Source organism: Lynx canadensis, chromosome B4, assembly GCF_007474595.2.
Source record: "Lynx canadensis isolate LIC74 chromosome B4, mLynCan4.pri.v2, whole genome shotgun sequence".
NCBI classification, from domain to species: Eukaryota; Metazoa; Chordata; class Mammalia; order Carnivora; family Felidae; genus Lynx; species Lynx canadensis.
In genome coordinates this window covers 37,304,182-37,330,625 of record NC_044309.1, presented here as the reverse complement: position 1 = coordinate 37,330,625, position 26,444 = coordinate 37,304,182, and the positions used below count along the sequence as shown (strand labels likewise).

General features: G+C 37.8%; 1 protein-coding gene across 1 annotated transcript in view; it reads right to left on the bottom strand.

The window, feature by feature from the left end:
* Positions 1-1,427: 1,427 nt before the first annotated feature.
* Positions 1,428-26,444, bottom strand: part of KDM5A (lysine demethylase 5A) — a 95,286-nt gene continuing 70,269 nt past the window's right edge. Inside the window, exons 23-28 of the mRNA XM_030321427.2 lie at positions 22,313-22,864; positions 21,353-21,496; positions 17,042-17,201; positions 15,937-16,157; positions 12,749-13,159; positions 1,428-5,955 (exon numbers count right to left, since the gene is read on the bottom strand). Of these exons, the coding sequence (XP_030177287.1) occupies positions 5,749-5,955; positions 12,749-13,159; positions 15,937-16,157; positions 17,042-17,201; positions 21,353-21,496; positions 22,313-22,864 (1,695 nt within the window). The 3' untranslated portion in view covers positions 1,428-5,748. The remainder of the gene's footprint in view (positions 5,956-12,748; positions 13,160-15,936; positions 16,158-17,041; positions 17,202-21,352; positions 21,497-22,312; positions 22,865-26,444) is intronic.

Genomic DNA, 26,444 nt, shown 5'->3' with positions numbered 1-26,444 from the left:
TTAAGTTTTTGTTCATTTGCTTGTTTTTGTGAACTACAGACAATTCTGTCTTCATCCCTATATTCCTGGCAACTCATCAGGGTTCCTTAATACAAGGGTTACCACCTGGACCTACCAAGCCATTTTCAAGACTTCCTGTGTTGCCTTTTTTCCCATTAACAAGACATACAACCTAGCTCCAAAGTCAAGGTTAGTGAAAATCTATGGTAAAGAAATTTCATGGAACTTCACTATATGGAAATGCTAATTAAATCTTTCTTCCTACTAAAACGGGGTAGAAATAGTCTTTAAAGAAGAGCTGAGGGGCGCCTGGGTGGCGCAGTCGGTTAAGTGTCCGACTTCAGCCAGGTCACGATCTCATGGTCCATGAGTTCGAGCCCCGCGTCGGGCTCTGGGCTGATGGCTCAGAGCCTGGAGCCTGTTTCCGATTCTGTGTCTCCCTCTCTCTCTGCCCCTCCCCCGTTCATGCTCTGTCTCTCTCTGTCCCAAAAATAAATAAACGTTGAAAAAAAAAATTTTAAAAAAGAAGAGCTGAAAAGAATCCAGAAATTCCAAAATCCCTCTAAGTTTATTTACGTAACATTTTTGTGTTCTTTTGTATTTTCTCTCCTTGTGTATGTGACTTCCCGATTCATGGCTAATGGCTAAGATTCTGGACCTTCAATTTATTAATGTCAACTACAATGCCAAGGGTCCAAGAAATATTTGATCTAAACTGGGAGGACCCCACACAATTTTTAAAGAATCTGTCACTGTATGAAATTGCAGGTGTCTTTTTTTCGCTGGCAAGATTATTTTCCAAGTTAAGAGACAACCAGATTTCCCCCCTCCTCCTTCCCACCAATCTTCCATACCAACACATATATACACAGTCACATACTTCATATTTGACGCCAATTTCATCGAAAGCAGAATCTTAACATTTCCAGCAATGCCCACATGATCTGGTAACCTTGGCAATGAGTAAAAAACGCTACTTACTTCTCTGAAGTAAGCTGCAGTTTGAACTAGTTGTAAGCATGAGGCCAAAATAAAGTATTTCCTCATTTTCCCTGCTATGGTTTGCTGCAAGGATCGAAGTGCTCAAGAATCAAAGGTGGGGAAATGGCTGTAGATCATTGCTGGATTCTTGCTGAAAGCAGGACAGGTGAAATCTTCAGGGATCACTTCTTCCACTTCACACTTTCTGAAAACAGTATTCTCAGTAATAGGCTAATCACACCAGTGATCAAATTACTTGAGGCCAGTATTTGATTTTATAGAGAGCAACTGCAGTATCAGAAACAGCTTTGACCCCGGGTGAAAAGCTCTCATGCACCTGCCAGTTTTCCTCAGGATCATCAATACTCAATGCCAACATTTACCTTTACTTGGTTACCATTTACAGTTGACACCAATGTAAATGAGAGAGTAGGGGGGAACCTGAGCACACACACACAAAATTTTTTTTTTATTTTTTAGATGTAATGCAAATAACCATATCTAATATTCTTTTAGAAAACAAAAGAAATGGAAAACATGCTCAAAAAACAAGAAAACAAGTTATACTTTTCATAAGGCACCACCAAAAACCTTGGTAAATCAGAGTCCATATTATATTTAAGTGTCTCACTAACAAGTAAATAAATATGTAAGAGAATAATCAATAGAGGGTCTTGAGGTTTACAAAAGACATTCCTGTTTAGACATCTTGGAGTATTGCAAAAGTAAGAATAAGCTGGATACATCTACACCCGTCACATCCTTTCCCAGTGCACATCAGCCATTGCATAGTGGTGAGTGGATTATGATCCAGGCCAAGAGAAGACTGCAATTCCAAAACAGATTTACATCCAATTGTTTCCTTCTCATGCTGTAAATATCATTCGGCACATCCATATCCAAAGAAGTAATGATATGCTTTAATTTAAAAAGGGGGGGGGGCAGGAGTTTCAAAAGGTGAAAGACAAATCAACTGCCTGCTTTTTAAAATTTATACTTAACAGACCTACTGCAAAAGCAACTTTCTACACACATATGAAGCTAGTTCCGTATGTAAACCTTTATTGAACCTGGTTATATGTGGGACTTTAACAGCTTAATTTTCCACAATTTACAATTTTTAAATCCCACTCCAAATTGTCACTTTCTCCTTTAAAAAGGATATAGTCTCATCCTTTGAAAGAAAGGCTTTCTCAGTTTTTCCTTTCATCCTACTTTAAGTTCTGGCTCATATTCATACAAATGTACTACAGAATTAAAATACTGACAAGCAGGGAGTTTCTTTTACGTGCACTCAACTGCATCCAGAATGTTAAAATTAAGAAAAACAAATAAACACACATTTCTTGGACACCAAAGACAAAAGCAGAGAAGAACAGAAGTGAAGCACAGGTAAAAACTGTTCTAATCTTACAGGTCTGCTAGCTTTGCTAGGATTTTGATTATTAAAGTACATAGTAGACAATCACAGATTTAATGCTTATCTTTTCAATTATTCAAAGTATGACATACAGTAATTTGTAATTTTATTGAGGCACAAATTTGAATCATGCAGTGCAAAGGTGGTCTGCAGCAACTTAGGAAGGGAGTGTAACATCTAACTCTCAACATGGCTTTGTTGCAATAACTATCAGGAACTAAAATAGACATTTGTGGGAAAAAAATGTCCCCTCTTCTGCCAATAAGAAAGCTAACTACTACTAATGCTATAGTTGCATTTGTAAACTTGGGAATTTGCATAGTTCCACTGACCTACCCCTTTGAGAATATTAAAGACTTATGTAGCATTTTTTTAATTTTTCTTTCTATAACCTTCCCCAACATAGTTACAATGAAGATAGTAAGAAATATCTTTGAAAGAACTATCACAGAATTAGTTAAAACACCAATGGTGAAAATTTGCAACTCTGAAAAGTAAAGGAACATTTTAAATCAAATTTTAATATAAAATGTTACAACAATGAAGAATGGAGTAAGTTGTAAATAGGTAATTTCCTCTAACTGAAAACAATATTTTATATTAGAACACCAGCATGTCTTTAAATAGATGAATCTTAGCTCATTAATTCCAAAATTATAGACTTGTATATGTTCGTTTTTCTCTCTCTCTTTTTTAAACTAATGTCTCTCATCTGTTCTTCTCAGCCTTTGGTCAAGAGTCAGACCAAATCCTCTGTGACTTTCAAATAAATACAGAAAATCCCACCAAATCAACTGAATGATATATTAAAGTTTCAAAACAGAAGATAAACAGGGGGCTACTCATAGTTGAAGACTGTCTTGCATTTTTCTCTCAGATCTCCAGCTGGTAAATACTCTATTAAGGACATAAATTATTTCCTCAACAGCCACCTGCATCCACCCACCATACTCCAAGAAGCAGAGCACCAACTTAACTATCTTTCTCAGCATCCTCATGCCCTTCCACTGATGGCTGAGTAAAGTTAATGGGTGACTAGGAAGAAAAGATAAACTATTTTTAAATGTTTTCCACCAAGGCAGCCATCACTTAAAACTGCATTCAATTTTTAACCCAAAAGTATTTGAAGATCTTTGCAGAGAAGACGAAAGGCAAAAAATATTGTGCTTTCTTTTATAACATCAACCAGATAAAATTCTTAGGTAATAATATCTTTATAGACTGGCAAAATTAAAATTTATGAAATTGGTTAAAAGTTACCTTGTAATATCCCTTGAAATCTTAAATCATATACACACTTGAGATCATGCAGAGTGACGCTTATGACCCTTGTAACAGGTCAAAACACTAAAAATGTTATGCAATATTAAGGGAAGACTAAAAATTAGGTAGTTTGAACCACAGAGAAAGCATTTACAGAAACTGGGTTTTACAGGAAAAAAATTTTTTTTTGTTTTGTTTTGTTTTTTTTTTTTAGCAAGATGCCTTTTGAGTTAAATCTCATACCCACTCAAACTGTAACTGGACAGTACATTTCACTTCTAGTTACTAGAAGACATTTCTTTAAAAGAGACTGGGGCAAAAAGGGAAAAGGAGATTATAAGCTGTTCTCTAGGCCCACCCTGCTCCCCCCTTTTAAAAAGAAAACTGATAAATTAAGCCAAACCACAGATTTTTAAACAAAATAAAGGGACACAGCATAGTGAAGACAAAACACTATTTTTAGTTTTTTGGGGTTCTTTGTCCTTTAAAAAAAATTAGTCCCCTTCTAATAAAAGTTTCCATACAGCTTACCTAACACCTTAACAATAGAGAACACAACAGGAGGGAAGAGGGCACAGCACCATAGTTTCAAACATTCACATACAAAAACAAAACAAATCAGCCATCACAGAAATAGTAAGACCAAGTTTCCCAATAGACAGGGACAAGTTCCAACAACACAAAGGAAATACAATGATCTATGAACAAAAACAAGATGGAAGATGTGGTCAGGCTAGGATGGAGAAGGAAGTGCTAACTCCTTGTACTACAAGGAAGGAATGGGGTTTCTTTATTAAAAAGCAAAAAGAGAAAGCAAGCCCCCAAATGGATTTTTGATGCTGAAAACTCTGTCATATGCTGCTGGTAACAGTAAATATATATATTTATATATCCATATATGTATATTAAAAAAGGAAAAATAATCTATTTATAGAACAGTCAGTAGTCAGAGACATTTAGAAAAAAGTAAAAACAAGTCCTTTTTTCTTTTTTTAAAAATGGATTTACTAAAACAACTTTATCACCCGGAGGTGCTACAACCCCATATCCTCTGATGAAGCCAGGGTGTTATTCAACAGCATCTGCTGTGGGCCAGTATCAGAAATTGCCAGTGTTGGAAACAGCAGACATCGGGGTCAGGGCTGCAAGGCAAAAAGCTGTTATTTGCTGGTCTTGCTCATGGCCATGCCTGAAGCCTGGTGGTCTGGTATACTTGTAAATGAAGGTTTCCCCGAAAAGCATGCATCACTGGGTCTCAGTAAAACATTCTGACTTGTCTTCTTTTCTTTTGCAGGAGCCTGGATCCATGTACCTGCTCGTCTCTAAAATGCAGACCCAAGACAGCAAGACTTCTCAAAGCCAAAAAAAAAAAAGGCTCCTTGCCTTGAAATAAGAAAAGCTCTTCTTCCCAGAATCCAATCTAGTCAGACTTCTGAACTAGATGACATACTCCTCCTTAGGAAGATAAGGTGATCTGCCTCTCATTTGGGGTTTTCTTCTTGGTACAAACACACACAAGTAGCTGGGGTCTAGACTGTGCTACTATCCCATGACTACTAACAGGAGTAACTTTGGCCCTGTTGCTCCCATGGCTATATCCGTAGGGCATTACATGCCAGGTAACAGTGGAAGGAGAGTGGTACTCTCACTCCTGTCCAACTGTCCTAAGGAGAGCCAAGTAGTCAGCACCTCCAGACAGTACTGCCTCTAGGTTGTAAACCTCTAACTAGTATCAACTGGCCATAAGCCACATCCTACATGCCCTGCTAACATACCAATGTATTAATGCCAACCAGCCACTCTAGAGCTCAATCAAATGTCTGGCTGTAAAGTAACATACTGTACTCAGAGGAGACATAAACTGAAATACTGGCTGCTGTACCAAAGACACCCTCTGCATAGATGTGTTGAAGAGAATGTAGGTCACACAGTCCATGCAAAGAGGAAGTCCGCTAAGAGGACTTTCTCTGAAGGCCATTTATCTTTGGAAGCAACATTCTGAGTGGATCTAAACCACTCTACTTGATGACTAAGGTCTCAATGTGGTCCATTTCCCCCCATGTCCCAAACTAACCCAGCAACTGCTAACTGGTCTCCTTAAGATCCTCCATTGGTAGTTTGTAGCTCATTATGAAGGAAGGAGGTGGTGCTTGACCTGGGCTATCTGGCCCTTGCTTCTTTGCACAGTTTATACAGATGTAATCTTCATTTTCAGCCATTTCTGGAGATACACCCACACAAACTTGATGAAACCACTCATCACAGCCACCATCACATTGTACCCAGTCTACCTGTAGGAGACAAGATTGAGGAATGTTTAGGTTACATAAACATTAAGCCTAGAAAAAAAAAAAGCAAACCAAAGAGCTTTCTTGGCTTAAATGATAGCAAATAACTGGGATGTCCAGAGACAGACAATGACTTTTTATGGGGTTACTTTTTAAAGAAAGAAGCTGGGAAGTTAATATCCCCAAATTATATTTTACCACAGTATGTCCACAAAATTAGGCCTCTTAGGTACTCCATTACCTCATAAATACCCAGGGATCCTTTTGAGGCAGAAACATGTTTGAGAAAAACTTGACAAAAAAGGAACTTCTAATAGAGCAGCCAAGTAGTTTTAGCTAATATTAACAATTTCTAGACGCTAAGACAATGCAATTATCAATCAAGAAAGGAAGAGTACAACAATGTGAAGGCAATCCTGTGTATTAGCTTTATTTCAAAGAGATAAGCCAAAGTACTAAGAGCATTAAATACCTTTTTAGAAAAGCAGTCACATAGGCCACTTTTAAAACTAATATTTTTTATTCTTCTCTTCTTCCGTTACAAATACAACTCCCTATAAAAAGTTAGCAAATATCAGAGGTCAAATCTTACAAATTAACCAATTAAAACAGTCAAAGTCACAGGTCAATAGATCACTCTGGGGTTTAAAATTCAAGTCTGTATAACTGATAGGTCAGTGGCAGATGCCAGGCAAACTTTGACCCTTCAGAGGATATTGTAATCATAGAAGGCTAGAAAGAGACTGTAGTTTGGTGACTTTATTAAGCCTTGGGCCTGGAGTTAACAATAAGATGATTTGGGTTTTTGTATCTGGAGGGTGAATGTGGTAGTTTTTATAACTGATGTCATGGCAGATGAGAACCTTTAAGATTAAAAGAGCTACTCTTCCTCTCCCCAGTACAAAGTGGATCATCTCACTGGCAACTTACAAAGCCACTTACAATGAGCTTTGCCAGTTTTCAGAGCAAAGTAAGGAGTATGAAGGGATCAAAGAGGTACCTCAGTGAAGTTTATGAGAAAAGAACAGAGGAGGAAGGTTTGGGCTAGGTAAATGAGTTTCAGGGAAAGTGAGTAGTTTCTAAATTAGTTTCCGAGTACTCAAAGAGTTATCAAAATGATGATGCTCATGTTAGTGGTTTTAGGGTTGTAATAAAGCATGGGAAAAATCACTTGTCAAAAGAATCTTTCTGCTTCCATTGTTCCTATTCTAGAGTTCTAGTTATTAGGAGACAGTGCTGTGTACAGTAAAGATTACTGAATTCAGTCACAAGTTCTGAATTCTGATGTGTACAATTTGAGGCAAAGAATTTAATCTCAGTAAGGCTCAATTTCCTCATCTGTAAAATGGAGATAATATTCTGTTTACAGGATTATTTAGAGGATTAAATGAAATAATGCATGGCAAAACAGCTAGCTCACCGTGTGGCATCTTTCAAGATCACAATTTCATGCCTCTACTCATTATACTATCTTACACAAGATCCATTTTGCACTTTGAAATAACTGCCTGTAGCACTGCTTCTCAAAAACGTGTAGACCACTTACATAGAATTGCCTGTTGTGTTCATTAAAAGTACGGCTGAGACCCATCCCAAACCCAAACCTACAGACTCAGAATATCTTGGGGGTACAAACCAGAGCTTAGATTTTCAGTCAGATTCTAGGTAACCTTTATATTTTCTAAATTTGATCATTCCTAGTACTTTGTGATACTGCTTGCTGGTAAATTCAGAGCAATTTAACAATTCCTTCCTAAAACAAATTCTGTTTTTGTTCTGTAATTATTTATGTAATATTTAGTTTCTGAAGTCAGTGCAGTAAAGAAAACTGAACTGTTCCTATTGCAGCAAACTACTATATGAAAGACAAAAGAGGGAGATAAATGACTTCTTTGCAACAAACTAAACATATAGGTACTATAGCAATGAAGATTTACAAAGTGCTAATGTGATGGTAAGTAACTTGGGGTTAAGTGTTTTGGCTATTTGGCACTGGTAACAAGAACTGGGAAGATATCTGTGTTTCTTTGGGCTGCCCAAATTGGAGATATTACCCTGTTTATGATGCCACCCTGAACCAGTAGATAACTCTAGTCCTACTTTCAACCTTCTTAATCTAGTCCAGTCCCCATTCATGCTAACCCATAGGATAAGAAAGTTCCCAATTTATCAGTATATCCTGCCAAGAAAAAGTGGCCCTATCTTTTTAAAAATCTAATTCTGCACTGCATTCCAGGTTTCCCCAAATTAAATCTATCAGTCTCAAGCAAGGATGAGAACACATTCTCTTTTGTGATTTTGGCTAGAGGTCCACTCCTAGAGCCTAGCTCTCCCACCATTCCAAAACAGTATAAAACTTTTTTTTTGAGACATTTATCAGTACACAGATTGTATCTCAGCCTACAGGTTATATATCAATTTACCCTAATAATCTAGCAGGGAAAAAACAATCCTTCCCTTACCAGTATCTTTTTGTCATGTTCATGTACTAATAACAATCCAATTCCAGTGCTACTTCTGTTTGAAAAGGCCCATAGGGTCATAAAGCAAACCAAAGTTTGGAATTTCAACTGAATTAACTGAAGATTTGACACAGGGGCAACAGATTGTGTACTAGGCTGAAAACTCAAGAACACAGAACTTGGTTATCTGCACATTAGGCTCTAATAGTCACTTCCCCTTTCATTGGTTTTAAGAGATTTACTTATCAAATCACAAAAATAATTTAAAAAACTTCACAGCTGTGAGTTGTTCAAATATTAACTGATAAAAGATTTGAAAGTATAGTACAAATACATTACCAGTTGGATTGGGGGAAATTTTTAAAGAGAAATACATTAAATACAGGAAATAATGTTAATTTAGTATTTCCTGTGTTGCTATACGGTTTCATATTTACACTTAAAAATATTTACCATATTTCATTTTGTTCACTTCACAGGGCATTATTACTGCACTGGGAAAAAAGAAAGCCTGGTGATTTAGTGATAGTCTTAGCTTAGTTACCCGACCAAGCTTTTGTTATTTTGGCATTCAATCTCTACTGCACCAAGGTTCCCTGCAAAAACCAGATTCGAAAATTAAAACAATTCACTTAATGAAGTACAAGAGAACAATGTTCAGAATCCTTGTGTATATTTTTTTGATGCTCTTAACATTAAGTGGCCAGCTCTCTTAGCCCAGGATTGATGTGTTTCCCAAGATAGGAATTTCAACACTAAAACTGGAAAGTCCAGGCAAACTGGGACAGTTCGTTACCCAATCTCCACATCACCACTTGTTGAGGGTAATCCAACCTTTGATTATCTGTGCTTTTAAAAAGAGATATGAACTAATAATGGAAATGCAAATACTTTGGCTGAGATAGCACCCTATGAAAATCTTTTAGTACATCAGAGTGGCTGACAAAGAGTAAAAGTGAGACATAAGTTTATCAACTTCATCTCTATTTAACCATCCAAAACTTATGGAAATAGTAATGGGTAAGGAAAAGGCCCACAGGAAAAAGGTAAAAAAAGGTAAGGGAAAAAAGTCTATTTTCATAAGATGATTAAATATTTATTCTAATACAGAAAAAAAAGGTTACTTAAATGTTAGCTTAAAGAATGTGCTCCTTTTCAAGTTAACTTCTTTTACTTTTGGTATCAGGAAGACTGAATGAAAAGTGGCAGACTTCAGGGAGAAGAAGATTCCGAACCTTAAAACTAATTTTTTGAAAATAGTTTTTTTTTTCATTATTTTTAAAATTAATTACACCTTGAAATTAATTTGATAATGGTGGAAAAGAGACTTTTTTTTTAAACCCTTTCCCATTATTCTGGTAATATTTTTCTTTTCTCTTTCTAAAACATCTTGAAATTGAGGCTAGGTATGTTTAGGTAGCCCTTCAAAGTTTTCTCAATCTGCACATTGTGGGGGAAAAGTAATAGTAATTATTGGTTAGAAATATGGTAAATGTACATTTACCTAAATATGAACGAACCCTAGAAGTTATTTTTTGCTTCATGATATTTAAAGAACACAGACTTCTCTAAAAACATTCTTCTTTTTTAACCATCATTTTATGCCATGCATTAATTTGGTTTTCTTAGAAAAATACTATACTTCAAATGGAGAAAGTTGTAAAATTCTTTACAAAGCAGTTGAAGAAATACACCTCTTATTTAGTAAAACTAGTTTCAAGAACAAACTTGGAGAACCATAAATATTGCAAAACAGCAATGATGAGCAAAATGTTTACAATCTGAAATAATTTCTGTTTAAAATTAAACACATTAGGGGCACCTGGGTGGTTCAGTCAGTTAAGCATCTGACTTTGGCTCAGTTCATGAGTTAGAGCCCTGCAATTGGGCCCAGTGCTGATGCCTCAGAGCCTGAAGCCTGCTTCAGATTCTGTGTCTCCCTCTCTCTCTACCCCTCCCTTGCTTGTGCTCTCTCTCTCTCTCTCTCAAAAATAAACATATAAAAAATTTTATTAAAAAATTTATTTAAAAAGTTAAAAAAAACACACTATAAAAATGCAACATTTAGGGGTGCCTGGGTGACCCAGTCAGTTATGTGTCCAACTTTGGCTCAGGTCATGATCTCCCTGTTCATGAGTTCGAGCCCTACATCGGGCTCTCTGCTGTGAACACAAAGCCTGCTTTGGATCCTCTGTCTCCCTCTCTCTCGGGCCGTACTTCCCGCCCCCACCCCTCTCTCAAAAAAAAAAAAAAGAAAAAAAAAATTAAAAAAAATTACAACATTTACTGTTTCTTTTATGTAAACTAATGACAGGTTAAGACACATCTTCCTCACCTTTGTATGTGTTTTAACAGTTTGAAATAGACATTTTCTCTGAATGTGCAGCTAAATCTCCCTCAGTTCTATTAAGACAACTTTCCAGATTAAAAAAAAAAAAAAAACCTTTAACATTAGGAGCAAATCTCAGGGCTCACTTAAAAATAACCATTACATCTTAACATTTATACTGCATTTTGGTTAACAAGTGTTTTCATATAAATGATCTCCTCTTAATTCTCATAACCCTGAGAGTAAGCAGGGCATGTGTTAAATTATTTAACAATTTTATAGCAGATGATAAAAAAAACTGCTTGTAACGTTTATATGCTACAGGAAGATAATGGATGACCTGAGCCATATTTACGATGCTTAGCAGAAGAGGGGAAAGATTATTAGGTGGAAAGGTGAAAAAACAGAAAGCAAAAAGTTTGTGATGGATATAAACATTGTAGGAATGATGATAGGAAAGCTTAAAAAAGAAACACCATCTTGCTGCCAGTCCTGAAACTGCCATAAAATTAGTTTAAAAAAGGGAGAAGGTTCTGCCAACATGAGCTGCCAATAGTTCTTCAGTACCCAAAGAAAAAGTTAACCTTTCATCAGCTTAATAAACAAATTCGGATGAGAAGAAATTCAAAATGAAAGAAAAATAATATACACACATATATAATGTAACTACTAAAATGTTTTAAAATGTTCATAAAATAGAAACATTTATATAATAAAGATACAAAAGTGAACAGGTTTTATGACATAATATAAAATAAGCCATATAGGAAAAAAGACTAGAAGGAAACACAGTAAAATATTTGTAGATATTGTCCTTGGAAGGTTAGACTATGGGATATGTGTCTTACCATATATATATATTCATTTTCTAAAAATGAGTGGAAAACATTTAATAAGTGTAATTTAAATATAAGTGTCATTCAGTTTTGGAATGTGCTTTTGTACTTACATCTTAATTATTGGTGGGGTGGGGGATATTAGTGGAGAAAACCTGGTCTGGGAGCCAGGAAACCACGGTTCTACGTTTGGCTTTGCACTAATTAGCTCTATGACTTTGGTCACATCATTTATCTTCACTGAGTCCTGGTTTCATCATTTGTAAAATGAAGAGCCTGGACAAGGTGACCTCTTCAAGCTCTAACAAGAATCTGACTGAGGAGGGAAGTAAGGGAATAATGGTGCAGTTATATTCTCTGTTCATATATTCAAATTGAAGAGGTATTACAATTTTAAGTACCAAGTGGTATAATAAACATTATCAAATAAAAACTATGAATTTACTAATAATCTTGATGGGAACCATAACAGATGCCTCCCGTCATTGAATGAACTGGGATTTTTCATAAAGTCCATCCATCTTACTCAGAAGTTCGTAACATCAATATTACTTAAAGAATGGCCATCACATAATGAATATACTGAAACTTTTAAAATAATACCTTTAAAGATCTTAATTATTTCTTCACAAGGTATTTGAAAAACTCTTACTCCATTTAGAAGAATGCACACAGGCCTGAGTGTTGGTAAGACACAGACCAAACGGGAAGATTTAACCCCTTAGTTTAGGTCTTTAGAACAAATCTTAATGCAATTTTCCAGAGCTCTTAAAATACTGGCCCAGAATGTTTTCAGGCCACTGTGACTAACCGACAGGGTATTTAGTTCTCTGAGTCACCCTACAGGGAAGGCAAAAGACTATACCAAAACTGCTATGCCAGCTGCACATGAAATGCACTGCTACCCAGGGTTATCACATAGCTTCTCTCTGCTCTCGTCTCTTTATGTTCACTAAGTACCTGATTTTTAAAGCACAATATCTCTTTTATTAAGCACACTGACCTAACAGCCTCATAATTCACAACAGTTTATAGAAACTGTAGAAAACATATTAAGTTGGAAGCCCAAATTCTAGAATCAAAACCAGATTCTCATTTCATCAAACTTCTGTCTGGAGACTGCTGCTCCTTGTCCTCTCTCCCACGTGACCGTATAGTTAAGAGCTCACCTTGTCCTTGCAGGGCCTCTGGCAGTTCTGTGCTGCACACACAGCATTTTCGTCATCGGACTCTTCCGCTCCTGACCAGTCGTACTTTGAGGGGATGTCCAGCACTTTTTTCTCTCTCTTCTTCTCAGTTGTCTCTTTCACAAGGTCAACTTTGGCTGCAGCAGCCTTCTCCTTCTTCTTCTTTCTCTCTTCCTCTTTTGCCAGTTTCTTGGCCAGTTTATTCAGCTCCTTTGATTTTTCTGCACTTAGTTTTAATTTCTTCTTTTTAGGTTTATCCATTTTCTTTAACTCCTTGGACTTCTGTTTTCCTTCTCCAAAAAGCTGTTCTACTTTTTCTAGCTTCCGTTTCCGTTTCTTCTCTGAAGAGTCTTTTCCTTTTATTTTTAATGGCTTCTCTTCCATGCTGTCATCCTTCATCAATATAAAATTAGAAACAATTTTAAAGCAAGACATTTATTTTATTTTAAATAATAATCTTTCTTACTATTTTTTCATTCATTTTAAGTAGGCTCCACTTCTGGCACGAAGCCCAACGTGGACCTTGAAATCACAACCCTAAGATCAAGACATCAGCTGAGATCAAGAGTAGGACACTTAACTGACTGAGCCACCCAGGTACCTCTAAAGCAAGACATTTATAAAGTTTTATTCTCTTATATGAAGTATCTTGAGTAGACAACCTTAACAAAAACAAAAACAACAGAAACAGAAAATAGAACAGAGGTTACCGGGAGCTGAGGAGAGAGGGAAATGGTATTTATTGTTTAATGTGTACAGAAGTTCTGTTTGGGATGATTATGGAAATTGACAGTGGCAACAGTTGCAGAACACTGTAAATGCAATTAACACAACTGAACTGTATACTTAGAAGGATTAAAATGGTAAATTTTATGTTGTGTACATTATATATAATAAATGTTCTAAAGATATTTAAAAGACATTTTAAGAAAGCAAATATAGGGGCACCTGGGTGGCTCAGTCAGTTAAGCGTCTGACTTCAGCTCAGGTCATGATCTCACAGTTTGTGAGTTCGAGCCCCGCGTCAGGCTCTGTGCTGACAGCTCAAAGCCTGGAACCTGCTTCGGATTGTGTCTCCCTCTGCCCCTCCCCCTTTCACGCTCTGTCTCTGTCTCTCAAAAATAAATAAATGTTAAAAAAGAAAAAGAAAAAAAAAAGAAAGAAAGCACCTGGGTGGCTCAGTTGGTTAAGCTTCCAACTTCAGCTCAGGTCATGATTTTATGGGTTCATGAGTTTGAGCCCCACATCAGGCTCTCTGCTGTCAGCGCAGAGCCCACTTCAGATACTCTGTTCACCTGCCTCTCTCTCTGCCCCTCCCCCACTTGCACAAACACATGCACATACTCTCTCTCAAAAATAAACATTAAAGGGGCGCCTGGGTGGCGCAGTCGGTTAAGCGTCCGACTTCAGCCAGGTCACGATCTCGCGGTCCGTGAGTTCGAGCCCCGCGTCGGGCTCTGGGCCGATGGCTCAGAGCCTGGAGCCTGTTTCCGATTCTGTGTCTCCCTCTCTCTCTGCCCCTCCCCCGTTCATGCTCTGTCTCTCTCTGTCCCAAAAATAAATAAACGTTGAAAAAAAAAAAAAATTAAAAAAAAAAAATAAAATAAACATTAAAAAACGAGAAATCAAATGTTAATATTCAATGAAAATAATGGCAAGCCTATATAAAACATCTGACTTTAGATTACTAGGGAAAAAAGATCGTTGTTAGCATATATTAGTATAGTGTGTAGTACCTCTGTTTAACTGAGATAAAACACACACATAAAGCTAAAAGCACTAAATGTACACTGAATTATGTAACAAGTTTTTTGGTCTTCATTTACTACTACTACTACAGTTCTTTACTAACTCACAATTAATAAATTCCTGAAGGCCAAGAAGTTATCAAAATGGTTGGCAAAACATAAAACTATATCCATGATCTCATTACAAAAGATACGTAGTAACTTTGGCAAGGGCTAGAACAAAAAACTCTTATTTTTTTTTTCAATTTTCTAATATTTTTCTGATTTCTATTATATGCCAATGTAATAAACATTAAAAATTTTAACAGTAAAAGTATGTCTAGCAACAGGAAGTACAAGGAGGAGGTAAAGAAAGAAATACTGAAAAACATTAAGCTTGATAGTTACTTAAGAAACACCACTTGAGAACTCATTTTGTGACATATCTGAAACTGGAAAATCTTTGACAGGAACCTAAGAAACCGCAGAATGCAGAACACTGCATTATAAATGTCTGAAGTCTATCACATCTTGCACTATAAATTTACCCTCTCAATACTTTGTGTTTCCTTATGTGTAAAATAAAGAGGATCAGATGAGATAATGGATGAGAAGTAAACCCTTTGTATTTTGGAAAACACTATCTAAATGAGACTACCTTTGATCTGAATTCCAAACCAAAAACTATCATATGCCATGTATATCTGTATCAATTGTCAGTGACATCGTACCATTCCATTACATGGAAATAAGTAATGGAAAAGAATAATGAAAAGAATATTAAAAGTCCAGTGCCAGAGCTGGAATCCAGGTCTCTTTGTTTTTACTAAATGTGTGATCTAAGCAAGTTTCTACCTCTCTGACCCTTAATTTCTTCATGTGTAGAATGGGCTCAATACTTGCCCATCTATCCTTTCCTCTCCCCTTCAGGATTATGGTGAGGATCAAATGAGATCACAGATAGAAAAACATCATATAAACTGCAACCTGCTATGAGGTATTAATATATGAACATGGACTCTCTTGCCTACCCCAGTCTGCTTCTATTTAACCTTTCCCTTTTATTCTCCCCTCCTCCCCTATTTAACCCTTCCCGTGCTTCTTTTTTCAACCACTATATTTTCTTCTGCCTTCTCTTTTAGGCCTTTCAACAGTGGGAGTCTGGGATAAGGAAGTTGTTCCTTCCTTAGAAGAACTGGTAGTTTTCAGTGCCCTCTTTTCTTTTTAGCAGAAATGGTGTTTACTTCCCCCCCCCCACAGATATTATATAAAATCTTAATAAAGAAAACCAAAAAGCAGAACTACTTTTGGCTTAATGGAAAAAAAGTAGGATAGCCACAGTACTACCCACTCAGCCATCCCCATCCTGGCATTTGTGGTACCTCCAAAGAACCAAGGCATTCTAAAAATGTTAAAGCCACGGTTTAAGCTTTAAATTCTTGCCTCCATGATATGCAGGAATCTGTCTTCAGAGGGTGGGTGTGTGGCCTGCAAAATCCGCCAAATGTGTTGAGTCTCATCCAGAGATACTTCTAGGAGATCCCCAACCATCATAAGTTCTTCCAGCTGGGCTTTAGCGCCGGGTGACAACTCTAACACTGGAGGTTCCAAACTCCGGGGCACCAAAGGGCTTTTCCGAGGTTGTTTCCTGGGGGTACTAGAACCTTTCCAGTAAAACAAAAGACAAAGCAAAAAAATGAAAACTATCAACAAACTGTAATGTTTCCAAAGTAAATATTTAGGGGAATGGTTCCTCCTCCTCTAATACTTTAGACATCTGAATTCACTGCATCCATATTAAAGTTAGAATAAAATCTTCAAAAAATACAAAACAAAAAAGATCTCGAATTCTAATGCCCACTCTCAAAAATTAGCTAAGAATAAAAATCTGGATCCTTACTGATTCTTTACTCTGTGACTGAAGTGGAAAGGGAATGTGAAAGAATCTCTTAATCCATTCTCTCTCTGTTTTAGAGGGGACCAAAAGATTAGTAAGCACATGAGCTGCCCTATATAAATAAGGTGCTATCCTCCTAATAAACCAATGATAATATGCTGTTCCATAAAATCCTAAACGAAGAAACACCCTTTACTTCCCAGACGTGTGACCTAATGATATATTTTCAATGGGGGAAAGGAAAGTGGACATACAAGAGCAATTATCTACCAAAGAAAGGAAGAACTTTCTAACAAAGCTTTCCAAAACAAGAATGAATACTCTTAAAAAGCAACAAGTTCCTCAACAACTGGTAATGAACAAATAGAGGCCTATTAGAGATTTTATATTAATGAAAGATGGAACTAGAGAGCCTCTAAAGTTCTTCTTATTAGGACTCAATAATTCAGTGCAAGTTTTTTCAGGTTACCACCTAGTAACATAAAATGCAAACAGGGCGTAGCTTTTCCTAACCAAAATTGCATTTTCAGGTTTTACTAGCATTTCATGGCTAGGATATACATCTAAGAGAGATTCACAGTCTTGATTAATACAATTTTTTTTCTCACTGGTTTCAGGCCTATCTTCTCCACATTGCTTTAAAGGTAATACCTTGAGAACAACTCTTAGAAGCAGAAGAATAAGCATGTTCTGCACAGAACGAAGGTGCTGTCCACATGTGAGTGACCACCTCTTCAGACTTAATGGGAATTTCTTCATCACAAAAAAGATTGGGTTCTAGACTACTGGAGGACTTCACACTGGCTGTGTCCTGAGGAAGAAACAAAGAGGGGTATTCAGAATTAGAACCACTTAACTTACCCTGTGACAAAGATCTAAATGCAGGCTTTGTAATATACTAAAAATACAATTGTAAAATTAGATACATAGTATTAAATAGGACAGAAAATGCCCACTGGGAGGAAAAACAGTAATGATTACAGTTTCAAGCCAAAAGGGAATGAGTAAAGCTCAAAAATAATCCACAGAGATAATAAACCTCAAGAAAATTACTATTAGGGGAGCCTGGGTGGCTCAATCAGGTAAGTATCCAACTTGGGCTCAGGTCATGATCTCACAGTTCATGGGTTCAATCCCACGTTGGGCCCTGTGCTGACAGCTCAGAGCCTGGAGCCTGCTTCGAATTCTGTTTCTCCCTCTCTCTCTGCCCCTCCCCTGCTCGTGCTCCATGTCTCTCTCTCAAACATTAAAAAAAAAAAAAAAGGTACTATTAAATAATCTACCTTCTACAGTCTACAAGTCATAAAAACTCCTATACCAAGTTAGACAATCTTGACACTTAAAATGGACTTAGGAGGGGAAGAAAGGTTTAGACATGGTGTCTTAAGGACACAAATCATTTAATCCAGGAGGCACCTGGGTGGCTCAGTCAGGGGTCCAACTTGATTTTGGCTCAGGCCATGATCTCATGGTTTGTGGGATCGAGCCTCGCATTGACTTATAGCATGGAGCCTGCTTGGGATTCTCTCTCTTGCTCTCTCTCTCTGCCCCTCCCCTGCTGGTGATCACTCACGTACTCTCTCTCTCTCTCTCAAAATAAATAAATAAACTTAAAAAAACATTTAATCCTCTCTAAAGGTTTTCAAACCTAGAAGCTTATCAATTGCTCTTACAACAAAAAGCCTCACTGACAACATTCAAATTATATACTTCTGACAGCTCTAGTTGGTTCTCAGATTCCCCTGTAGTTTCTTTCCAGAAGCTCACATGTACAGCTTTAATGAACAATCAGGAAGACAGAAATCACAGGTATTTCAGCAAGGATAATTTAATAAAGTGAACTGGTTAGATGTATATTAAAGGCTGAAAAGGCAAAATGGAAACACCAAGCTAACACCAAGAGAGAGTTGCCAACCCTACAGCTTGAGGTAACAAAGCTCAGAGAAGGAGCCCTGTGGAGTTGGGATCCATACCTCTGAGAAGGAAGTGCTGGCCAGTTAGTTCTGCTATCTCTAATGGAACATGATGTGGTTGGTTTCAGGGATGTGAAAAAAAACAACCACAAATTGGAACCAGTTCCCAATGCCAGAGTAAAAAAAGAAGGGGAAAAAAAGCATGCAATTCAGATGACACAAATGGAGGCTAAAACAGGGGAAAGATCATGTCCCTTCTTACTGTCCAGGCCTTTTAATATTCTCTAATGTCCTCTTATTGGCAGAAGGAAGGCAGTAGGCAGAAAACAAATGTGTAGAGCAGGAGTTGGTTGGCATATTGCAACCCAGTTGGCAGCTCACTTTTTGTATGGAGTAAGAACTAAGAATAGTCTATATTTTTAAAGAGTTGTGGGGGGAAAAAAAGAATATGCAATAAAGACCACATGTGGCTTACAAAGCCTAAAATATTTACTAAGCTTTATGTGTGTTATTTATCTAGTTGTATATCAATGTGTGTTAATATGTACACATTACAGAAAAAGTTTAGCAACCCCTAGTGTAGAGTCCCATCCCCAGCATCACAAAGCAGAGTACAGAAGAGTGAGTTAGGAGATGAGAGACCAAAGGGGTGCCTGGGGGGCTCAGTCTGTTAAGCATCCGACTCTTGATTTCAACTCAGGTCATGATCTCATAGGTTCGTGGGTTCGAGCTCCACAATGGGCTCTGTGCTGACAGTGCAGACCCTGCTTGGGATTCTCTCTCTTCCTCTCTCTCTGCCCCTCCTTCTCTCTCTCAAAATAAATAAATAAATTTAAAAACAAAAAGGAGATGAGAGACCACAGCTTAAAGACTAGCACAACACCTGCCTGATTCTCTTTGTACAGTGGACAAGAGGAAGATCATGAGACTATCCTTAATTAAATAGGACACTTCAAAGGTTTTAGAAGAGAATTCTAAAAGACAATGTCACTCACTGAGAATTTAGGAATAGCAGTTTACAGTCATCTTCCCTAGTCAAAAATTTAATTTCTAAAAACCATCAGATGAAAGAATACTTTAGTGCACCCCTGCTTTAGTTCCCAGATGCTTCTTCTCACTGACTAGAATTGTCTTTCCTGACTTTGATTCTACTCATTTCATTATAACTCATACACGGAACTTTCTGTTAAGATTTCAAAATGGAAAGGACAGTGATCAGAAAATAATGATGGAGGGGCACCTGGGTAGCTCAGTCAGTTAGGCATCTGACTTCGGCTCAGGTCATGATATTGCGGTTCATGAGTTTGAGCCCACATCAGGCTCTGTGCTGACGGCTTGGAGCCTGGAGCCTGCTTCTGATTCTGTGTCTCCCTCTCTCTCTGCCCCTCCCCCGCTCATGGTCTATCTGTGTGTGTGTCTCTCTCAAAAACTAAACACTAAAACAATGTTTTTAATTTAAAAAAAAAAGAAAAAGAAAACAATGATGGAAAATAATTATAGCTAAAAAGAGGTTTTTAAAAAAATTACTTCCCCAAGGTGATGCATGAAATGTGAATATGTACAATACTGACTTAGGTAAGATAAAGACACATTGTTAGCCCTCGAACAATCACTGAAAACAAACAAAAAGAGGTGTAAGGCAAGAAGTCAATAATGGAAATGAAATGAAACATTAAATTTGTTTTTAATTAACCCAAAGAAGGCATGAAAAGTGGAACACAGGAACAAAAACAAGAGATTAATAAAAAGTCAGCAAGATGATCAACTTAAACACAATCATGTCAACAACTATGTTAAATGAAAAATGGACTAAAAAAAAAAGAAAATAGACTAAACACTACCAATGAAAAGACAGAGATTGTAATATTACTTTAAAAACAAAACACAAAAAACAAGACTTAACTCTGTATTTTATGAATGCATATATATGTAGAATTACAGTCCAGAAAGGACCCTCTATATATATGCTATCTACAAGAGACATATTTTAAATACAAAAAAATTGAGTCTTTCCACCAAAGCTCAAGCCATCCAAGGATTAAAAAGGAGCACCTGCGTGGCTCAGTCGGTTAAGCGTCCAACTTCAGCTCAGGTTACAATCTCGCGGTTTGTGAGTTCGAGCCCTACATTGCACTCTGTGCTGACAGCTCAGAGCCTGGAGCCTGCTTTGGATTGTGTTCTCTCTCTCTCTGCCCCTTCCCCACTCACGGTCTCTCTCTCTTTCTCAAAAATAAATAGATAAACATTAAAAAAAAAAAAAAGGTGGGGGCGCCTGGGTGGCTCAGTTGGTTAGGTGCCCCACTTCAGCTCAGGTCATGATCTCATGGTTTGTGGGTTCGAGCTCCACGTCGGGCTCTGTGCTGACAGCTCAAAGCCTGGAGTCTGTTTCAGATTCTGTGTCTCCCTCTCTCTCTGCCTCTCCCCTGTTCATGTGCTATCTCTGTCTCAAAAATAAATAAACATTAAAAAAATTATTTAAAAAAAAAGGGGAGAGTTAGAAAAGAGGGGCACTTGGGTGGCTCAGTCAGTTAAGCATCCAACTCTTGATTTCGCCTCAGGTCATGATCTCACAGTCATGAGATCGAGCCCATGTCGGGTTCTGTGCTGATAGCACTGAGCCTGCTTGGGATTCTCTCTACCACCTCCCATGCTTGCGTACTCTCTCTTAAAGTAAATAAACTTAAGGGGGAAAAAAAAAAGGAATTAATCACGTGAATATGCAAAGGTTATGCCAGACACAAACACAAAAGATCCATGACAAATTTTCCTTCATTAAATATATATTTTCCTAAGTAATGATTTTCTTAAATTGCTACTCAGTGATTCAGTGGTGATTACAGGATATTACATGCAAATGAAGTAATCCAATAATGCAAAGCACAAATTAGATGCTATGATAACTAAGATCAAATGACTGATTTTAGTTTTCTTTTTTTTTTTTTTAATTTTTTTTTTTTAACGTTTATTTTTGGGACAGGCGCCCCTCAACAACTTTTTTTAATAAGCCCAGTGATCGGGTATGCACTCAGAGAGCCTATCCATTAGTTACCTTCATGTCATAGCCATAGGTCTCCCGAATGTCTTCATCAGAATCTGTTTCTTCATCATCATAGTCCATTGTTTGTCGAGGAGAAGAAGATACACTGCTCACCACCCGGTTAAAAGCAGACTGCTGGAAACTAGGTAGGTGTCCCTAAACAACAAAAAATTCCAAGATGAACAGAGCAACATACTAAATAAACATTGGTAATTAATATGCACCAAAATGTAGGGCTCCTGGGTGGTTTAGTTGGTTAAGTGTCTCTTAGTTCCAGCCTCAGGTCATGATCTCACAGTTTGTGGGACTGAGCCCTGCATCAGGCTCCGGGCTGACAGGGCAAAATCTGCTTAGGATTCTCTATCTCCTCTCTACCCATCCCCTGCTTGCTCACTCTCTCTCTCAAAATAAATAAACGTTAATGGGGCGCCTGGGTAGGCCAGTTGGTTAAGAATCCGACTTCAGCTCAGATCATGATCTCATGATTTCTGAATTGAAGCCCTGCACCAGGTTCCATAGTGACAGCTCAGAGCCTAGAACCTGCTTCAGATTCTGTGTCTCTCTCCCTGCCCCTCCCCTGGCTCACCTCTCTCTCTCTCTCTCTCTCTCAAAAATAAACATCTAAAAAATAATAAATTAAAAATAAAATAAAAAATTAAAAAATATCAACAAAATGTAATGAACTTGCTAAGTGGTCAATAAAGTTCAACAGTTAGTACAGATTAAATTATTTGGTTATGATGCCAAGGTCCATCTCAATGATATTTCCAGGTACTAGTTCACTAAAATTACCTAGATATATATCTGAAGAAAATTCTACAGTTATATATACAAAGGTGTTATTGATAACATGGCTACTGGCAACTTACTGTTATTTTCCTCATCAGCCAGTAACATATATTTGATTTACTATTTATACAGTGACAAATATAATCCCATGAAATAAAAAAAGAAAGTAAATCCTAAACTTGCCTGTAAGTCTGGATTGGCAGCTGCTTTCTGGAGTTCTGCACTGATGATCTTTTCAGTTTTTTCTCGAGCTGCCTGTTCCACCATACGCTGGCTCAACACGGACAGTTTGGCTAGGGCAGAGGACAGTTCATCTGTGGCTAGAGCCTGCCGTGCTCTATCTTGCCAACTCATAGCACGTTCTGTCAAACACTGCAGGGCCTCTCCTTCTGGCAAACGTACAGGTAACTTCTGAAGGGATACCAGGAGTGATAGAATAGTCTCTAGCCTTGGCCTTCGAGACCGCATACAAAGAGGGCAAAGGAATTTTACTTCTTTAGCCTGCCAGCTAGATCCTTTTTTTTGGGAACCTGATTTAGGAAGGGGAACACAGCTGTTATGGAACCAGTCTTTGCAGAGCTCACACTGTAGCATAAACCCACTGGCTGTCTTGCGACAAATACAAAATTTTACTTCTTCTATGCGGTCCACCATTGTCATCTTGGCTAGGTTGGCTGCTCTGAGGGAATGCATGGCTTCGATCTCTTTTTGCTCCCGTTCTTTGAAAACCGCCACCTGTATACAACGAACATTTAATTAAAAGGAGTCATGGCAAAATACTCCAAAAATGACAAATCCTCAAAGCTGAGGGATCATCTCCACATTGTGCCCTCATTGTAACAAACCACTGTCCTTTAAAAAAAAAAATCAGTTGTCAATCATTTCCCATAATTTGGGTACATTCTTCATTTGTGAAATGAGCAGAGTGCTACCATATTTGACACTGTATATCAGTAGAGTACTTTGAATTTTTCTATAGGGTGCAATAGGAAAGATAATATGCCCTGGAGTCAGGCAACGTGGGCATGAAGCCTGGCTCTTGGACATCTGGGCACAACTTTTATGAATCTCAGTTTTCTGAAAAATGAGAATACCAACCAATCTTGTTTTGTTGTTTTGAGGATTAAGTAAGATAATACATGAAAGTGCCTAATTTGGTATCTTGCACAAGGTAAGCAGTCAATAAATATTCCTTCCCTGGGGGATTTCTATACAAATCAACTTTTCTTTCTTTCTAAACAGCTTCTCCAACTAATGTAGAAGTAGAATAACAAAGCGTGATGACCAATTATAACAAAATTTTATGTAACTCACTTTTAAAAAGTAAGTAAAAGCAAACAAAATTTAATTATCATGAACACTGTCAGTACATTTTCTTTTTTAAACTATGGTACTTTTGAAACAATTCTTTTTTTTTTAATTTTTTTTTTTTAACGTTTATTTATTTTTGAGACAGAGAGAGACACAGTATGAACGGGGGAGGGGCAGAGAGAGAGGGAGACACAGAATCGGAAGCAGGCTCCAGGCTCTGAGCCATCAGCCCAGAGCCTGACGCGGGGCTCGAACTCGCGGACCGCAAGATCGTGACCTGAGCTGAAGTCGGACGCTTAACCGACTGAGCCACCCAGGCGCCCCGAAACAATTCTGAAATAATTTCCAGTCCTATCAATCTGGCAGGACGGACTTGTTAGGCAGATTTGCTAATAAATCATTTCCACTGGCCTCAAACCAAGATCATTTGTAGGCAGAAACAGCCATATCAAGTGACTTAATGTATGTAATTCCCTGCTGTTACATATTGCCCAAACTCATTTTTTATTTCTCTTTACAACCTCAGGCTCCTAGTCATCTTCACACTTTCCTCCTCCTCTCCAAAAACATCTATCATTCTTGGGGTGTCTGGGTGGCTCAGTAGGTTAAGCATCTGACTTCGGCGCAGGTCATGATCTCACAGTTCTTGAGTTTGAGCCCTGCTTCAGGTAAGCTCGAGCCCTACTTCAGGTGAGCACAAGCCCCACTTTGAGTGAGCCCCACTTCTCTCTCCCTCTCCCTCTCTCTTTCTTTCGACCCCTTGTGGGATTCTCTCTCTCTCCTTCTCTCTCTGCTCTTCCCTCACTTGTACCCCCCTCTCAAAAAACAAAAACAAAAACACCCATCATTCTAATTAGCTACAAATATTTTCAGCACTCACTATACTATGAATGCTACAAAGAGAAGGGAGATATTTTAAATAGTAGCTGGAATCATTAAATGGATAAAGGGACACCTGGGTGGCACAGTCTGTTAAGCGTCTGATGCTTAATCTCCGCTCAAGTCATGATCTCACTGTTTGTGGGTTCAAGCCCCACATCGGACCCTGCACTGATGTTGCAGAGCCTGCTTGGGATTCTGTCTCTCCTTCTCTCTGACCCTCTCCCGTTTGTGCATGTGCTCTCTCTCTCTCTCTCAAAATAAATGAACTTAAAAAAATTAAATAGATACAATTCCTTTTAAAAGCACAGTACTAAATGCTATTAAACTCTAACCCAGTAATCCTATTCCTAAGAGTCAAGTATAGGAAAATAATCTGAAAAAAGGAAAAGGCTTTACAAGGAAGTTCACTTTATATTATCCATAATAGTAAATACTTAGAACAATCAAAATATTTGATGTATCAGAGAACTGTTCAGCAAATCATGGACAATTTGAAGGAATATTAGACAACTATTAAAACAATAATAACGAACAGAGATATGGAAAAGACAATTTTAGGGAGGGAGCAAAATGATAAACTTTGATTACAAATACAAAAAATGATCCCAGAATGCAAGCTATATTACAAAGCTGTAATCATCAAGACAGTATGGTACTGGCACAAGAACAGACACTCAGATCAACGGAACAGAACAGAGAACCCACAAATGGACCTACAAACGTATGGCCAACTAATCTTTGACAAAGCAGGAAAGAATATTCAATGGAGTAAAGACAGTCTCTTCAGCAAGTGGTGCTGGGAAAACTGGACAGCGACATGCAGAAAAACGAACCTGGACCACTTTCTTATACCATACACAAAAATAAACTCAAAATGGATGAAAGACCTAAATGCAAGACAGAAAGCCATCAAAATCCTAGAGGAGAAAGCAGACGAAAACCTCTTTGACCTTGGCCAAAGCAACTTCTTACTCAATACGTCTCTGGAGACAAGGGGAAAAAAAGTAAAAATGAACTATTGGGACCTCATCAAAATAAAAAGCTTCTGGGGTGCCTGGGTGGCTCAGTTGGTTAAGCGTCTGACTTCGGCTCAGGTCATGATCTTGCAGTTTGTGGGTTCGAGCCCCGTGTCGGGCTCTATGATGATGGCTTGGAGCCTGGAGCCTGCTTCAGATTCTGTGTCTCTCTCTGTCTCTGACCCGTCCCCTGCTCATGCTCTGTATGTATCTCTCTCTCTCAAAAATAAATAAACATTAAAAAAATTTTTTTTAATAAAAAAATAAAAATAAAAAATAAAGAGCTTCAGCACAGCGAAGGAAACAATCAGCAAAACTAAAAGGCAACCAAGGGAATAGAAGATATTTGCAAATGACACATCAGATAAAGGGTTAGTAGCCAAAATCTATGAAGAACTTATCAAACTCAACACCCAAAAAGCAAATAGTCCAATGAAGAAATGGGCAAAAGACATGAATAGACACTTCTCCACTTCTCCAAAGACATACAAATGGCCATCCGACACATGAAAAAATGCTCAACATCACTCATCATCAGGGAAATACAAATCAAAACCACAATGAGATACCACCTCACACCTGTCAGAATGGCTAAAATTAACAACTCAGGCAACATGTTGGTGAGGATGCAGAGAGAGGCTCTCTTTTGTGCTGCTGGTGGGAAGGCAAACTGTGCAGCCACTCTGGGAAACAGTATGGAGGTTCCTCAAAAATTAAAAATAGAACTACCCTACGACCCAGCAATTGCACTACTAGGTATTTATCCAAGGGACACAGGTGTGCTGTTTCAAAGGGGAACATGCACCCCAATGTTTATAGCAGCACTATCAACAATAGCCAAAGTATGGAAAGAGCCTAAATGTCCATCGATGGATGAATGGATAAAGAAGATGTGGTATATATGTATGTAATGTAATATTACTCGGCAATCAAAAAGAACGAAATCTTGCCATTTGCAACTTCATGGATAGAACTAGAGGGTATCACACTAAGTGAAATTAGTCAGAGAAAGACAAATATCATAGGACTTCACTCATTATGAGGACTTTAAGATACAAAACAGATGAACATAAGGGAAGGGAAGCAAAAATAATATAAAAACGGGG